The 16,512-nt window shown below is 55.1% G+C and overlaps 2 protein-coding genes across 3 annotated transcripts in view; one reads left to right on the top strand and one right to left on the bottom strand.

The window, feature by feature from the left end:
• The window catches only part of COL4A2 (collagen type IV alpha 2 chain), a 154,154-nt gene extending 145,888 nt beyond the window's left edge, over nt 1–8,266 (bottom strand). For both annotated transcript variants that reach the window (XM_082701005.1, XM_082701006.1), the window contains exons 1-3: nt 8,131–8,266; nt 7,734–7,821; nt 7,560–7,614 (exon numbers count right to left, since the gene is read on the bottom strand). In XM_082701005.1, coding sequence (XP_082557131.1) covers nt 7,560–7,614; nt 7,734–7,777 — 99 coding nt within the window. In that variant the 5' untranslated portion in view covers nt 7,778–7,821; nt 8,131–8,266. The remainder of the gene's footprint in view (nt 1–7,559; nt 7,615–7,733; nt 7,822–8,130) is intronic.
• A 145-nt stretch (nt 8,267–8,411) lies between these two features.
• Nucleotides 8,412–16,512, top strand: part of COL4A1 (collagen type IV alpha 1 chain) — a 130,728-nt gene continuing 122,627 nt past the window's right edge. Inside the window, exon 1 of the mRNA XM_082701007.1 lies at nt 8,412–8,691. Coding sequence (XP_082557133.1) covers nt 8,608–8,691 — 84 coding nt within the window. The 5' untranslated portion in view covers nt 8,412–8,607. The remainder of the gene's footprint in view (nt 8,692–16,512) is intronic.

Raw genomic sequence — 16,512 nt, 5'->3', positions numbered from 1 at the left:
CCAGAGCCACACAGCCAGGAAGGAGCCAAAGTACATTTTGAACTTGAGACCCACCTGGCCCCTCTGGGAGACCCGTGTCCCAGTCCTGCCCTTTCTTCTACATTCCGTGGACGGAGTGTGGCTCTGAGGCTTGATTGGGGCTCCAACATAACCCACATGAATCTGACGTATGGTAAGGTCTACCAGTCAAAGGACAGAGCAGCCCCGTCTCCCACGCTGAGCTCTGCAGGCTGCTCTCCAAGCGTGGTTGAACCCAGGGGGTAGAGTCAACTTCAAAAATTTGGCCAGACCGCTGGACAGCTCCTACCCCACAGACACACACGCGTGCGCTCAGAACACCCCATGCACTGCTCCCGCCTGTCTGGCTGTGGGACCCACACCTGAGGTCCCGGGATGATTCGTGGACGTGACTATTCCCAGGAGAAGCAAACATGTTCTTTCGGTGAAGGAACGTCACATAGTCTAGCTCACCATGAACTTGTGACATAGTTAGTGGCATTGCTGTTTCACCCATGAAGCTGGGGGCTCAGAGAGCTGAAGTGACCTCCTGGTCCTGGGCCACAAACCCAGATGCCCCCCTCTGTGTGAGACACCACCCCGGCCTCCCTGTTGGCCCGGACAAATGGACTGTGTCATCATCCCACCACTGTCCCTGGGGGCTCCTGCACAGCTCATCTGAGGAAGCCCTCTTCCTCCCCAGGGTGTTTCAGTAAACTTCTCCCCCAGCCTCTTCAACTGCTCGAAATAGCGCCGGCTTGCTTATGCCTCCCGCTTTACGAAGTAGCCGTCCATACATCGGCACAGCCTGGGGTTTCAAAAGGGACCTGGAGAAGATTTCCAGGAACTCTGTCTGTGGATTGGGCTCCCCACTGCCCCCTCAGGACTTCCCGGGTCATTGTGTGACCTTCAGCACTTTGTTTCCTAGAGCCCACCAGCCTCTGTCACCTATGTGCACAGGCCGGCCTCCCTATAGAGGGGTCCCTGCAGAGGTTCTGCCTGCCCAACACTCCCTTCCTCCACCAGAGCAGCCGTTGTGGAGAAAGGAGCCAGGAGCCTTGGAGGCCAAGTGTGTGTGGCCTGCAAGGTCTGTATTGTGTCTCTGTCTCATCTTGATGCCTATCTGTGCGCTTTCCAACTATCATCTGTCTGTCTGCCTGTCTCTACCCAATGCCCAGCCACCTGTTTATCTACCTGTTTATCCGTCTCTCTCTTTCTCTGTAATCTTCCGCTGTCTACAGCCATCATCCGTCCATAAGTCTGTCATCAGTCCACGTCTGTCCAGCTACCACCTACGTCGATCGCCCCCCCATACGGCACAGGGATAAACACTGCACATGTCTGTTTCACACACAGCGGACATATGTGAGTCTCACACCCCCGTGCGACGTGCTCTGAGCGAGGAGACCCCACAGCCTTCCTCGAGACCACTTCCTTTTCTCTGACCTGGAGCCAGGCCAGCTGTGTGTGGGTGGGAGAGGCGGGAGGTCTGCCTGGTGGGGCCCCCGGCACGGGCTGGTCTCCTGCGTCCCTCCTTCCCGGCAGCACTGGGCAGTGACTGCCTGGGCACGGCCGATCAGCATTCGTCCTGATGGACAGGGACCCCTGGGAGCTGTCCCCGTCCTCACGCACCCACACTACTTCACAAAGATGGTCATACACCCAAAAGTGCTCAACATGCAGAAAAACACGGTACGTCATTTCTACCAGGTAGCAGAAAATGAGTCCGCGGAATTCCTAACACACATTCTTCTGGAGTTCCCACGTGGGAGATCACGGAACGGGGCAAAGCAGCAAAATAGGAATTTTATGGGTGTGGCTGAAACCATCCCTCGGAAAAAATGCAAATCATTTCTCACGGACCGACGGCTCCCTTCTCATCACGCGCGGTGGGCTCGATCGGGGGGGGGGGCAGTGCTTAATTTGGAAAAAAAGCAAAACAAAGAAAACCCAAAACTCCATGAGAAAAGCTACCCTTTAATCTTTTATGAATTGTTCCACGACCGGATTCCTCATCCAGAAGATGTGTCTGAACGCTTCCGGCTGGTAATGTCTCCTGTGTTCCCCGAGCAGACCCTGCTGAGGGCCGGCTGGGTCCCCGTGCCGGGGGCACAGACCACGGACCAGAGCTCATGTCCCAGAGGGAAGACAAAATGTGCCCTAAACGTTGGGTTGTGGGAGCAGCAAGTGTGTTGAGCATGAGTCTCTGTGTTATGCGTGATTTAAGGTCATCGCTACCTAATGATAAAGGAAAGTCCTAGCAGGCCAAGAGGGCACTTTGACTGGACTCAGAGTCCAGCCTCTGTCCTCTGGGGCAGAGGCTGCAGCAGGGACGGGGCATCTGGCACTCTGACAAGTGAGGGGACAGGGTGTGCTCTCTGTGACAGGGGCCATGGGCTACGGTGAGGAGACATGGTATGTCAGAGCTACAGATCAGGACTGGCCAGGGCTGGGGGCCAGAGGCTGCTCCCCTCTTAGGCGGTGTGATAGAGGCAGATGTGTGAGTGACAGCCTCTGGCCACTGGCCTCTGTTCCTGGCCCTTTTCCCCAGCCCATAGCTGGAGTGGAAGTTGTGGCCACTTGGAGATGTGGTCCATGGCAATGCAAGGCCTGTGGCAACATCTTACAGAATCTCGGTGCTTTTTGTCAAAGCCAGAAACTCACACGAGTATGTTAATACGCTACAGACTCAGAATTTTGCCGGTTTTCCTGTGAATGTTCTTTCTCGCCTGCAGGATCCAATCCCCAAGACCACCTTGCACTTACAGGAGTGGGTACAAAAGAACGCGGCACCTCAAAAGCAGCCTCGCTCAGGGCAGCACAGCACAGCCTAACGGAAGGCCCAGGTGCGCCAGGAGCGCCGCGAGGCGGGGAGACCCCGACGCGAGAGCCCACTCCGCTGGGTGGGGCAGGGCCTGCGGGAGGCCGCGGAGCTCCCGGGGGCGTGAGATTCCTCTGAGGTTCCCTCAAGGACTGGAGAAACTGGCAGGTCTCCCTAAACAGGATACCCCCTTTTTCATTCATGGAAAACCCAAAGAAAAATCACGGATGCCCAGGGAAGCCACTGACATCATGGTCAGGGAGTCACCCAGGCTCTTACCTGCCCCAGGAAGTCTCGGTAACTGAGGGAACAGACGCCAGGGTAGCGGCAAGACGTACCCAAGTCACCTGCCTGTTCTCATCTCAGCTGATTAAGTACCGTGGGCGGATTCTAGAAGCTTCTCACACCCTGAAGCTAAAAAGCCTAATACAGCCTATTTATTTTTTAAGTTACATCCTGGAGCAGCGCACACGCTTCCCTGGAAAAGCTTCCCCATCCCAGTGTCCCAGCCGGGGAGGGGGCAGCCGGCTCCCCACACAGGGTGGGCCTGCGGCGGGGGTGGCACGCTGACCACCCGCAGCACCCAGCCCTGGGACCCTACGGCACGACGGGTCCCCTTCCCCATGTCTCCGAACCAGGGTGTTTGTGACTTGCCCTGGGGTCAAACAGCCAGTGAGGAGCCAGTCAGTCCGGCTGGTGTTCCAGACGTCACCCAGCACCCTCTGCAGGGGTGACGACGCCCAGCGACCCCCGCACGCACAGCAAGAGGCCGACCCCCGCCCTCTCACTGCAGCTCGGCAACCCAAGACGCTCTTTCTCTGAGTGAAAGAACAGGACTTTCGCCAACCACCCTCTGGTTCACGACAGCCTGTCACACCGTCACCAAACACAGCGTTGAGGGTGAATGCACGCCACGCCTCTGCTCTTCCCCGGAGCCGTCTCTATTACTTAATGGAAGCGAGTCTCCCGTGTTTTATCCTCAACCCAGAAAGACAGTCCTTTGATTTTTACTATTTCAGCAAAGTCTTTGTTTTCTAGCTCCAAATATTCCCAAGGGCTCCGTCCCCTCTGTCCACCCTGCACGGCCACGTCGAGTTCCGCGATGCCATGATAAATTCCTCGTGTTCCCGAATGTGGCCAAGTCATCCCGGCCACCAAGGGAGGCGCGTTTTACCGGCCTGCAGAGATGGGGTACGTGCTTCCTGCTTGGCCTTCCACTAACAGGGGGGAGCCCTGTGCTGTCTCCCCGCTTCCCAGGGGCCCCGATTTTGAACGAGAGAACTAATGCTCTTGGAAACTGGGGGGAGAAGTGGTCTCGCGGATTCCTACACAGAGCACTGGAGTGGCGTAGGACTATGCCTTCTTCGCAAAGATCTACCAGCCAAAAGGAAAAGAGAAAACCTCACCAAGTATTGTCTTTGGCTTTAGCCTGGGGGACAGGGAAAGGTGTGGCTGCTTGCAGGAGCCTCAGGTGAACGTTCCAGGGCCTGGAGCGCCTGGAAGGCCTGCAGGCCCTGTCGAGCCCAGCATCTCCGGGGGGCACGGCACCTGCACCTCCAGGCCTCCCGGCTGCACCCCAATACCCGTGAGCATGGAGAGTGTGTGGCCAGTGTCCCAGCTGAGGTGGTGAGTCAGCCCAGCTTCCAGAGTCACACGAGACTGGCCTCTCAGATCTTCAAAGCTGCTGCCCCATCTCTCAAGATAAGCCACAGTGTTCTGCAGAGCGAGGGCTTTCCGGTCCCCAAGGAGGCTCCGCCTCGGCAACCTTCCCTCACAGGCCCAGAAGCCTGGCGCCTTGCTCCCTACCAGGCTCTCCTCATCCTGCAGAGCAGCCTCACGTCCCTGCCTATGAGCCCATTGTGTGTGTTGGGGGAGGGGTGGCCGGGACTCAGGGCTCTGGTGAGCGCCAGCGCGAGGTCCCAGGGCACCTGGCTTCTGGGTCCGGCATAGCCATGCTGATGCCATGAGGCCCCATAGAATAGGTGGTGTAGAAAGGAACTCAGTGCCCTGGCACCTTCTCGAGGTAGGACACCTTCAGGAAGGGCAGCACGAACAGCAGAACACATATGTCCACGCTGGGCCCTGACCTCAGGCTGGCCAGCGGGACTTCTGCCTCCTTCTCTCCCTCTGGACACCGGGCCCCATCGCTTTGACCTCGCTCTGGGCTCCTGCTCTTCAGAACAGAGTGGTGGGGAGGAGGAACGCTATTTCCCTTTCCAGAAACCAGTGTGTGGGCTTGACTCTGGGTCACCGTCAAGAGCAAAGAGGAAGCAGGACCAGAGACGCAAACACTGGAGCTCAGGAGCATCCTCACGACTGACCTGCTGTCTGACCCTGGGTACTCAGTGGGCAGGGGCTGGGCTCAAACCCCACACCTGCACTTACAGAGAGACCACAAGCAAGCTGTCTAGACACTGTGTGCCCCTGCTTTCTCATCTGTAAAATGGGGTGACAATAGCAATTGTTTCCCAGGAGGGGTACACACGAATTGGCAAATAAAAAATAATTATCGAATAACTCTCTACTCTCTCTTTAAAAAGCGGGGGGGGGGGGGGGGGGTGCCTGGCTGGCTCCATTGGCGGAAAGAGCAACTCTTGGTCTCAGAGTTGTGAGTTCAAGCCCCAACTCAGGTGTAGAGATTACTTACAAATAAAGCCTTTAAAAAATTAGTTGTCTACTCTCTTTGATAACCATTTTCGGCTGCTTCCGCTATAGCACCCTTCAAACTACAAAAGGCAGCCCTTTTTACTGACTGGACTTACTCTTGGGGACGAGTCCTTATCACAAATGGGCAATGAGGCAGGGTTCTTGAGCACAGTGAACCAAGAGGGGAGGAGGTGAATTTGCCACAGATAAGAGAGATTTCTCAGTGGATACAGCTGAAGATCAAGGCATTATTTCATGAGTAACCACTCAAAGCCAGTGGTCAACAAGAAGTTAATAAGTAGGAGATCCACTGTTGAATGTAACAAACTGTGTATTTGTTGAAGAACAGACACCCCCACGCCTACAGGAGAAGGACTCAAAATGGCAAGTGACTCCAACTGCCTCCCAACCCAATGTTCTAATTCAGTGGGTCCCAAACTTTGGTGTCAGGTAGAATACAGACTCCCAGGCTCCAACCGAGACAGTCTGATCAGAAGATGTAGATTCGGAGGAGAAAGAAGAAGATCATCTAGATTCAGAGCAGAGGTCTGAAGTTCTCAGCAGCCCCCCGCCCCCAGGAGGGTGGGGGGTCCAGGCCGAGTGCTCCGAGGTGCGCTGTCGGACAGGAGATGCTCTCCGTCCTACCCAATGGTCAGATAGCAAAGACTCAGGTGGGCTGAGCAGGGAAGAGGTTTTGGATGAAGGGATAGAGGTTGCCGCCCGCCCCCCAGTAACAAGCGAGGGGATGTTCTCTCTCCTGTTCTAGGTGTGGAGACCGGGATTCAGGGTTTCCAAGACCACGGCACAACGTTGATTAGTACCCCGGTGTTCCGACCCCAAGCTCTTTCCACCAGTTTTAGGATCAATGCCAGAGAAAATTCGCCAGGCTTTCCCCATCCCCAGGAAGGAAAACAGGGGCTTATGAAAGTGGTTCTAAGGGCCAAGCACTGTGGAGATGAGAAAGGCCAGCCGGGCGCACACTCCCAGTGTGATTCAGAGCTGTCCTGTCTACCCTCTTCCTCCTCTGAGCTGCGCTTGGAGAAAACTTTGGCCTGGCATGTTCCAGTGAAAGTCTACGGACTCCTTCTGACTTCCCAGTCTCCCCTGAACTGGAGCAGAAGGTGAAAAGGGAGACTAAAGGTTCTTTCCAAGCTCGAGTAGCTCTTTTTCCCTCGCTGACTTTAAAATCTTTGTTTGACACGAGGACCAGGACAATGAAAATAACAGAATTTCAGTCAAACCGGCTGTCCCCGGTCCTGTGTGACGGTGGTCACCGGGAACCCACAAGAGCCACCTGGGAAATCCGTTAAGAGTGCAGGGGGAGTGGGGTCCGGGGCACACCATGTCTTCCACCCGTTTTTGGTCCCAGTTTAAACATCTGTGTCCACAACCAAGGGATGGCCTTATTGCGTCCAGCTTAATGCAAGCGGCTCCAATCATTTGAACACCATTTGCACAATCCCACAGTGCCTCCCAAGTGCACCAATACCGGAGCAGCCCTGAATGCACCTTAGCCCCTCCCACCCTGGCTGAGACCTGGTAGGAAACTGCAGGGTTTCCGCAGTTGTTCACTCACAGGGGTTAACTCGAGGGACACTGCTGGCTCTGTCTCTCCTCCTCGCCCCGCCCATTCATCCCCCATGCCTCTCATTGAAAAGCCCCAGAAAACTCTCTGCCGAGGATGGTACCCAGACACCAGCTTCCCAGTGCCACAAACACATTTCTTCTCCGAGCCCCGGCGTCTCAACCACCCCGGGACAGACCGTCTTCTCTCTAGGAAGCCGGGGATTCGCTCCAGTTCAGGAGAGGACGCCTCAGGCTATGGTTTAAACTGTTGGCTCTCGGGGGAGGGCCACCGCCTGTTGCACACGGGATCCAAGTGGGGAACCCAAGGGAAGGCACACTTGAGACGTTCTCTGGGCAAAGCGAGCGCTCGCGGAACCTGGGCTGGGTCAGGGCTGCACGCACACACGGGCGCACACGCACGCACTCTCAGGTGAGCACGCACGAGAGCTGCCTTCCCGCAAGGCCACAGGTGTCCCTTCCACTCCCCCGGCGCACGAATCAGAGCCCATGAGCTGGACCCAGGACTTACCGCCAAGACGCTCTGGGCCAGAAGCCCCACGGTCACAGCCCCCAGCAGCAGCCACCTGGATGGGAGAGAGAGGGAGACCGCCATGAGCGGGCGGCCGCGGCTTGGCAGTCCCTGAGTTACACGCAAGGGACCCCGCGCGCAGGACCCACGGGGACGCGGCAGAAAGTGGCTTACCGCCGCAGGGCAGGGCTGGACGCCGAGCACTGGTGTCTGTCCATACTCCCGATCCCGTCACTCCGGACTCCGCGCGGTCTCTCCAGCTCTGGAGGGCGAGAGACAAAGCAGGCTTAGCAGGGGCTGGGGAGGGAGCATCCTCGCCGCAAGCCTCCTTCCACAAGACGCGGGAAAGCGGGGCGCGCCCCCGCATCCCTGCAGGGGTGACAGAGAGCCGCCCCGAGACCGGACAGGAGAAGGGGGAGCCTCCCACTTAGGCCCTGCTGGGCGCCGCTTAGCGGCGGCCGCTCGGTGACCTCCCCCACTTCAGCAGAAGTGCGCGTAGCGCCCTGCCTGCGCCGGGCGCCCCTAGTCCCAGCCCCAGCCCGGGTCTCCGCGTCCTCGGGGTCGCCCTCACCTCGCGCCCGGCGTCAGGGGCGGTCCGCGCGCATCCGCCGCTCCGGGGGCGCCCGACCGCGGCACACGGGCAGCGCGGTCGCCCTCGCGGGCCCCCGGGTGCCGGCCCGGGTCCTCGGTCCTCCGGCCGGTGGGCGAGCGCGGGGGGCGCGGGGTCGCGCGGCTGCCGCGGGTGGGTGCGGAGCGCAGAGCCGTGGCGTCCCGGCGCGCGGCGGCCACAATCTCCGGGCCGCGCGCTCCCGCCGCCTCTTACCCGCGCCGCAGGGTCCTCCCCTTTGAGACGCCGCCCGCGCGCCGCCGAGGGGAGGGGGCAGCGCCAACAAATTGGGGAGCTCGCCGGGCCGCGCTCAGGTCTCCGCCGCGAGCCGCCGCGCCCCGGACGGTGCGCAGCGCTCGCGTCCCGGCCCTCCGCCGCTGAGCCGCCCGCCGCCGTCCCCCGCCGATCCCCGCCGGTCCCGGCCGCCCCGGGCGCGCCACCATGGTGCCCCGGCTCGGCTTCTGGCTGCTGCTGCTGGCCGCCGCCCTCCTGCTCCACGAGGAGCGCAGCCGGGCCGCTGCGAAGGTGAGTCCCCGGCCGGCTCCGCTCCCCCGGCGTCCCGCCCCGCGCCTCGGGCGCCCCGCGCGGCCCCTTTGTCCCCGGACCCAGCCGCCCGCCGGCCCCTCGGGGGTCGCGCGTGGCACGGCCAGGTGCCCTCTCCGCGCGGGCCCCCGCCAGGGACCCCTGTGGGCTGCCTTCGCGCATCCATTAGGGAGCCTCCTTTGTTGTGGGCTGGGTGGGGGCGAGGTAGAGGACCTCTCCGGGCCCTGGGCAAGCTGAGCAGAGCTCGGGGCGCACCGCGCTGGGCGATGGTGCCCGGGAGTCTGCGGGACTTGAACTCGCGCCGCGGAGGCCTCAGCGGCCCGGCGCCCTCTCCTGCCCTGGGCGCCCTGGTGGGCTGGGGGCAGGCTGGGTGGGCACGCGCGCCCCACGCTGCTCAGAGCCCCACGCTTGTGCCCGGGAGTCGCTTTGGGCGTGTTTCTCCCCTTCTCGGGCGACTCTGCTGGTTGATGCTGAGCAGTTGTGGGCCGTTTGCCTGGAAACAGCTGTCTCTCTTGCTTTCCCACGACTTTTCTGTGGCTGAAGCCCGCTGGAGGACAGAAGTGGGGCGCTTGTGAGCGGAGCTTTAAAAACTTACCAAACCCCACTCGTTGCCTTTTATTAATGGACATTACCCATAAAGCTATAACCACATCATAGTTGAGTATGAAACCAACATGAAACTCCATCTTATTGTTCTAAGCACAAATTGTTTTGCTAGTTTTCACTTCCTCGGGCTGTGTGCTTGCCAGAAAGGATCCCGGAGCTGGGCTTGCAGGAGGAAAGGCTTCTAGCTCTGGAAGGTCCTTGATGCACTTTTGTTCTTTCTTTCTTTTTTTTTCTTTCCCCCTCAGACAGAATAAAGACCTCGGCGGGTCCTCAGTGTGCCAGGCTTGCAGACAACACCCTGAGAAAGTGTGGCTTCTAAAGGCATTTTGCACGCCCCCCCACCCCCCGCCTCAATGTTTAAAAATTATTTTGCAACTTTCCGCACTTTCCAGTCACTCTTTTACTGTTCCAGACCTCATCTAGCTCATCGTGTACCCACTCATAGCGCTCTCCCTCCTGCTCCCATTCAGGTGGTTGCTTTTACGTTTTGTTTGTTTGTTTGTTTGTTTGTTTTTAGTTGTCTTCGGGAGGGATGGTATTCACTGACTCTTGCTTGTAAAATCAACGGACGGGTACCTGCCAGAGTGAGCTGGTAGTGTGCATGCCCGCCTCATCCCAGGGCAGGGCTGACTCCTTTCTGGCAGCTCCTTCATTGGGTGTCGAAAGGGCTGGTGATCACAGCAGCAATTAAGGGCAGATGCTTCTCCCAGCCCTGAGCCCAGCCAAGCACCGGACTCAGTGGTTCAAGCGCTCTCCAGTAATGATGACAAAATACTTTGAGAAGAGGAATCTCCAGAGCACTTATTTGGGTGTAGAATCATTGACCCAAAGATGTCATACTTCCAAGGAGAGATTGCTAAATTCGATGGCAAGCAAATGAGAGAAAGTTCTCTATTTGGAAATAGGAACCTCTGCTTGGACTTAGATTTTCTAACTGATAATAGTAGCAAAGCAAAGCTGATTGTAAGAACTGGCTTCAGCTGGGACTTTAAATAACAAGCCACACACCTATGGGAATGCCTGTTCTTGCCTGGGAAATCAAACTCACTACTGTTGTGTGGGATTACTCTCCTTTAATTATTCTCTAAGACCCAAGCACATTCCTGTCCACTGGCTTGGCTCTAAACCTCAAGGTGTCCCATAGTGTTTTAAGTTCTGGGTCACGTGTTTGGACACTCTCTGATCGATCACCAGCTGACTCAACATTATCTTTACACTTAATTTTTCCTGACTTAGATATGGATATGACATGGATGTCAAAAAAATCTGTTTAAAAATAATTGTCTAATTTTTAAAAAGCATTTCACTTTTCATATCATCAAGAACCTTTTTTTTTTTTTTTTTTTGCTTACCACTTTCCAGAATTACCTATTAGGTACCAAAATTTGAAATAACTTCAACACAGATCCAGGCAAAATACATTTAAAACTACATTGTGAATAATAAGTCACTGCCATCAGTCCATCAAATCCTTACTCAGAAGCCACCCCGAAGGGTTCTAGGGTTACCTGTGCCTTAAAAGAGAATCTGATTCACACTTTACCTGCATTTGTACCTGTCCCAACATTGCCCCCCCCCCCCCCATGCTGGGCAAGCATTGTCCCCACCCCCCCCCCCCATTTGAAAGGCTCTTTGATTTTATATTTGACCCTATCTGCCATGGTCATATTGTTCATTTACTAGTAGATGGATTTTCTGAGCCAGTGATTTTCCCCCATGGCCAGTCTATCCTGATTCCCCTCCCCAACTTTTCTTTCTGAGGCAAGAAGGGAGGAGGAGGGGACAGGCCTGAGCAGAAGGTGCCCTGTGTTCTCAGTCCTGCAGTCAGACCGGAGGGAAGCGGAGGGAGGCGTCCCCACCGCAGGAGCCAAGGACTCCTCTCTCACTGCGTCACCCCCTCCCCCCTTAACGGATGGTTTCTCAGGATCGGAAACGTGAACTCGCCCCCAAGTGTGGAGATGCCTGCCCCCGGCTCTGGGCGTGTTCAGACCCTGCTCACTGTCCTGGGGCTCCGTGACCCAGGACTCACGGAGCTGAGACTTAGTCCCCATGTTGAGTACGACTCTGTTCTGTTGCAAAGGGAATTGAAACAAGAAGTCCGAGCTCTCCCGCCGGCCCGTGGCGGTACCATCAGCCCAATACACCAGAGGGATACAGCCCAAATCATTAGGTTCCTCATCTGTGGACTCGGCCCAGCCGGAAGGAGTAATGCATGTAAACTGCGTGTTGCAGGCGCGGCCCCCACAGAATTATCGGCCGCGTAAGTTCATCACATACACCCAGAGCAAGTGTGGTTTAAAAATGTCCGCTCTTAGTAGGCCGATGAGCTGGGAGGACTCCCCCCACGCCTCGGTCAGGCAGACCTGACCCTTCTCCCGGGGACCGCTCCTTCCGTCCTTTGCCCCGCGCATGCGCCCTGAGCCCTCCCGCACGCTTGTGCTCTGGCTGGCCCGCGACTGCGACTGCGCATGGGCTCGCCCTGCCCCCAGGCCGCTGGCACTTGGCAGGGCCGCCGAGCAGCACGCGGGCCGCCGAGCAGCACGCGGGCCGCCCAGGCTGGTGAGTGTCACAGTGGCCAGCTGCGCAGGACGCAGAGACGCTTCCAGGAGGACACCCCGCCTCCCGCTCGGAGGGGGACGAGAATCTATAAGGTCAGCGTCGCTGTTTCCATGAGCTGTGAGGGCCGTTACGCTCGCAGGTGCCGCCTGTGCCGCCTGTTCCTAGACCTGCAGCCCCTGCATTTGAGAACGACACGGAGGCTCCCTCCTTTGAGAAACCCAGATGCCACGTCTTCTGTTACCAGCCGTGGCAGCTGACCTTTCCTCCCAGAGGGGTAGATACACGGAAGAACAAGGTCTGGGAGATGGTGGGAAGAGGCACCAGCTCCCAGCAGGACCCTGACTTGGGGGTGTCCCCTCTCCCCAGGCTGCAGGTACATTGGGGTGTGTGGAAGGTTGCTGCATGGATGGCTGCTTCTAGGCTGCAGTGCCTTTAGGAACTGGCCCAGAAAACGTAGCCTCACTTGGGCAAGTACATGAGGGAATTCACAAAACCCATTATTCATTAACAAGACTGTTGGCAAATGTCTTGGGACTGGTCAGGATGGTCATCGCTTCAGGAATTCAGTTACTTAGTGAAGAGCTAGTAAGGATTTTTCAGACAAATGAACCCACCGGTGCCTCTCTGGAACAAACCCTTTGAGAAATCCAGAGGGCGTCAAAAATTGAGTGAGTTCTAACACTTGTTTGGAAGAAGTATAGACAGTGTTTGTTTTAACATTTGTTCCAGAAATTCGGAAAGGATTAACCTCATTAAAATGCCTCTCAAGCAGATTTGGTATTTTTGCATTCTTGAGATAGAGTAAGCAAAAGCAACAATAGAATGCCGAAAATAATACCATTAGGGCATTGTTCTTCCTGCTATTATTAAACAACCACTAAAAAATGTCGACTATAGAACAATACAAAAGACATATTCCTACTATTCTCAGGCGTACAATGAGAGAGGATATAAACCAGAACACGTTTCAATGGTCAAGTTCTTTGGAGGCACTGAACACTGTAAGAATTACTTGGGGTTAATATTTTTATAGTCTGGTACACGGTGAACTGGTTCCATCCTGTGTTTCCCTCCATTGTTCTCCTGGTTGTGCTCTAGTGACATGTGTCTCTCCTAGATTTCCTCCTGTTTCTCCCTTCTTCCTCTGCCCAGGCCCTCGGCATGGGTGTGCGATGGGGTCCAGCCCGCCGGCTCCTCTCCTCTCTTCTCCTCTCTCCTCTCTGTGCTGTCTGCTCTCTCTGGCTGGGAAGATCTGCTCTTGTGATCCCATGAAGAGGGCTCCAGACCTTTTTCTTGAAATGCAGCCTAGGATCTTCGCATTCCCATGGGTCATGTCACCTTGGCTTTAGTCTCAGACTTTGCAAACGTGTTCAGAGCTGAACTTACAGTCTTACCCAGACCGACTGCCCATTCCCACTGTTGCCTTGTAGTCGCCGATGCCCCAGTATCTCCTCACACTCAGCCCAGACACGATGACTTCCCCTAGAGGAAATCTCTTTTATCCTGTCTCTTTTTAACCTCCATGTCACTCAGTCGCCAAGGCTGCCATGTCTTCCTCCTGTGGGCTTCTCTGCATTCCCGCCTGCTTTCTCCTCCCATGGCTGCAACCCCCTTCCAGGTCTGTCCGCCTTGAGCCAGGGTTGCAGCAAACCCCTCCTCGTTCCTGGGCTCCCTCCAGCCCAGTCCTCGTGTTGCTGGGTGGCTACTTGTCTCTAGGGATCCATTTATGACCATGGCATTCCCCTGAGGGGCTACCTCATGTCGAACCGCAGCTTCCCTTCTGTTCCATGCGCTGGTTTCTATTTGTCTTTTGATAAAGACTTTCTCTTTTATAGAGTAGCTTTAGGTTGAGAGGAAGGCGCAGAGATTTGCCCATATCCCCTCCTTCCCTGATGCGAGCACAGCCTGTCCTCCATCAGTGTCGCCCACCCGAGTGGGGCATTTGTCACAATGGGTGAGCCTATGGTGATGCGTCATCATCTCCCATGTTGCATGACAGTCACTCTCGGTGTTGTGCAGTCCATGCGTGTGGAGGGGTGTGTAGACATGTCATCACTGTAGCGTGACCCAGAGACTTCAAGACCCCTCGTGCTCTGCCTGTTCCTCCTTCCCCCGTATGCCTGGCAACCGCTCCTCTGACTGTCTCCATAGCTTGACTTTTCCAGATGTCCTAGAGCTGGAATCAGATGGGATGTGGCCGTTCACACTGGCTTCTTTCACTTGGTGATACACGTTCAGGTTCCTCCACACATCTTTTCGTGACCGGATCATGACTGTCTTGTTGGCGTGGAGTGATACTGCCTTGCCTGGCTGGACCACGGATTCTTTGTCCCCGCACCCCCGAGGGCCATCTTGGTGGCTCCCACAACCTGGCGGTTCTGAATAAAGCTGCTGTAGACAGCCAGGGGCAGGTTTCTGAGTGGACAAAAGTGCTTTACTCCCTGGGGTGCACGTGATTGCTGGTTAGTGTGGCAAGAGTGTGTTTAGTTTTGTGGGTGACCACCAAATTGTCTCCTGAAGCAGGCTGCGCCATTTTGCCTTCCTGCTAGCAAGAAGTGAGGGTCCCTGTGTCTCTACATCCTCTCTGGCATTTGGGGTCATCAGGGTGGGGTCCTGGCCTCTCTCCACAGTAGGGATCTCATGGCTGCTTTGATTTCGCCCTTCACGACCTGGATCCGTGAAGTTTATCTTCGTGGCTCGCCAACCTGTCGGCTGGGTGATTGCACGAAGGACTAGTCTCTGTGTTCCATGGGGTGATGTCATCTGTTTGAGCCTCAGGTCCCTAATCTGAAAATACAGTGTCCTTGGAAACCTTCACGTCACCTGGTGTGGTCGTGCCCCCAGAGCAGCTCAGTGCTCAAGCCATGCTGGTGGTTCTCGCTGCTCTGTGGCTGGGACCGCAGTGTCTCGTGTCTGTTCCTCTGACACCTCTGACAATTCTGAGCCGCTGGAGGACCCAGCTTCTCTTTAAAATTCCCCCACTATGTGTGTGGGGGTGCCTGCCCCATGGAGAGACCTCACCAGTGACTTGTAATTGGGGCTGATGCTTCTGGCTGACATTCACTCTCCAGCCCTGGAAGAGCCCCGGTGGGACTGTGCATGGGCCCACGTGAGCTGGTGGCAGTGTTAGGGAACAGAAAGGGAGTTTGTGCCAGACGAAGGTGTTTCCTCTTAATTTGGAATTTGGAGTAGTTACTCCACCCCAGACTAAACACGACTTGGAAATATACACAATGCTGAACTCCTTATGTAAATAGTTTATTCCGTGGTTTAGTAATATTCCTAGCTTTGCTATTCTTGATTTTTAATATGCGCACTATGAGAACAGCTAGCTGATGGCCTCTGCGTTTTAAGGCTTGCAAGGTTTGTGGTAAGAGCAAAGATAAAAGCAGTGCCCCGTCAGATACTGAAGGGATATTTCACATACCACGAGGCTTTTGCCTATCGGTTGGTTTTATCTCTTGCTGATAAAGGACAGTACTCCGGCCCCTTCATCTTTTACTGCTCTTAGAGTCACCACTTCGTTCAGAGTTGTGGAATGACTGTTGTTCACTCTGGAATAAATACCTCTGTGTACCGTGGACATTTCTTTCTTGCTCACACAATGGCGAGCGATAGTGGCTGTGAATCGGACAAGGCCACTGTGATGTCACCGGCTTTGTTCGCATCTCACCAAATACACTGAGAGTTGGAGAAGCCATGTGTACACTCGAGAGAGAGAGAGAGAGGCTAGCTGTTGAAGTAAATGTCCAACCCAGCTCAGTGTTTGGAGACCTGATATTCCTCTATTTGATGTTTCGTTAAAATTGTTTAAACGTTTGAGTTTCTGCTCTAGAAAGTAAACCTATTCCTTCATGAAGAACAAAACCCGAGGTTTTCTGGTTGTAACTCTCAGTATCTCCAAGAGCTCTTTGCACAACTTTTTCATAGGAGGCACTCACTCCTGGAGAGGACAGAGGTTCGGAAGCCGTGGGTTGTGGGACCCAGGGGCACGTCTTCACTTTGGAGCCGTGAACCTTTCCTAATGGGTTACTCCTTTATTTCTATTAAGGAAATATTAACATATATTTTAACCAGCAGAACATTGACTAGTACATCTCTAACAATGTTTTTCATAAAGTATGCTTGTAATATTTGCAATACGAGAAAACAACCACAGTTTATTCTAAAACCCCACAATTATCCTTTGTAACCAGTCAGCAGTTTTGAGCACGGGAGTATTTTTTCCTATATCATCCAAGAGCATCAGCTTTAAAATGTCATTATAAATGTAAGTATCTCCTTTTCCTAATTAGTTTTAATTTTTGAGTTCCATTTTATAATTTTTTTAAAGATTTTATGTGTTTGTTGAAGAGTGTGAGAATGCGCTATAGTGCACTCATGGCGGGGAGATGGGCAGGCAGAGGGAGAAGCAGGCTCCCCGCGGAGCAGGGAGCCCGAGCTGGGACTCGATCCCAGGACGCTGGGATCATCACCTCAGCTGAAGGCAGACACTTAACCCACTGAGCCACCCAGGTGTCCCCAGTTACAGAATTTTTTTAAGGAGTACAATAATATTTTAAAAGCTTGGATAAAAGCTTGAGTGAAGGTGTATCAGTGTCTTTTCTAACCTATTTTACATTTAGGGTTTTATTAGGG

This window comes from Mustela nivalis (assembly GCF_964662115.1).
Source record: "Mustela nivalis genome assembly, chromosome: 15".
NCBI classification, from domain to species: Eukaryota; Metazoa; Chordata; class Mammalia; order Carnivora; family Mustelidae; genus Mustela; species Mustela nivalis.
The sequence above is the reverse complement of the archived record's forward strand: the minus strand, read 5'-3'. Positions and strand labels throughout refer to the sequence as shown.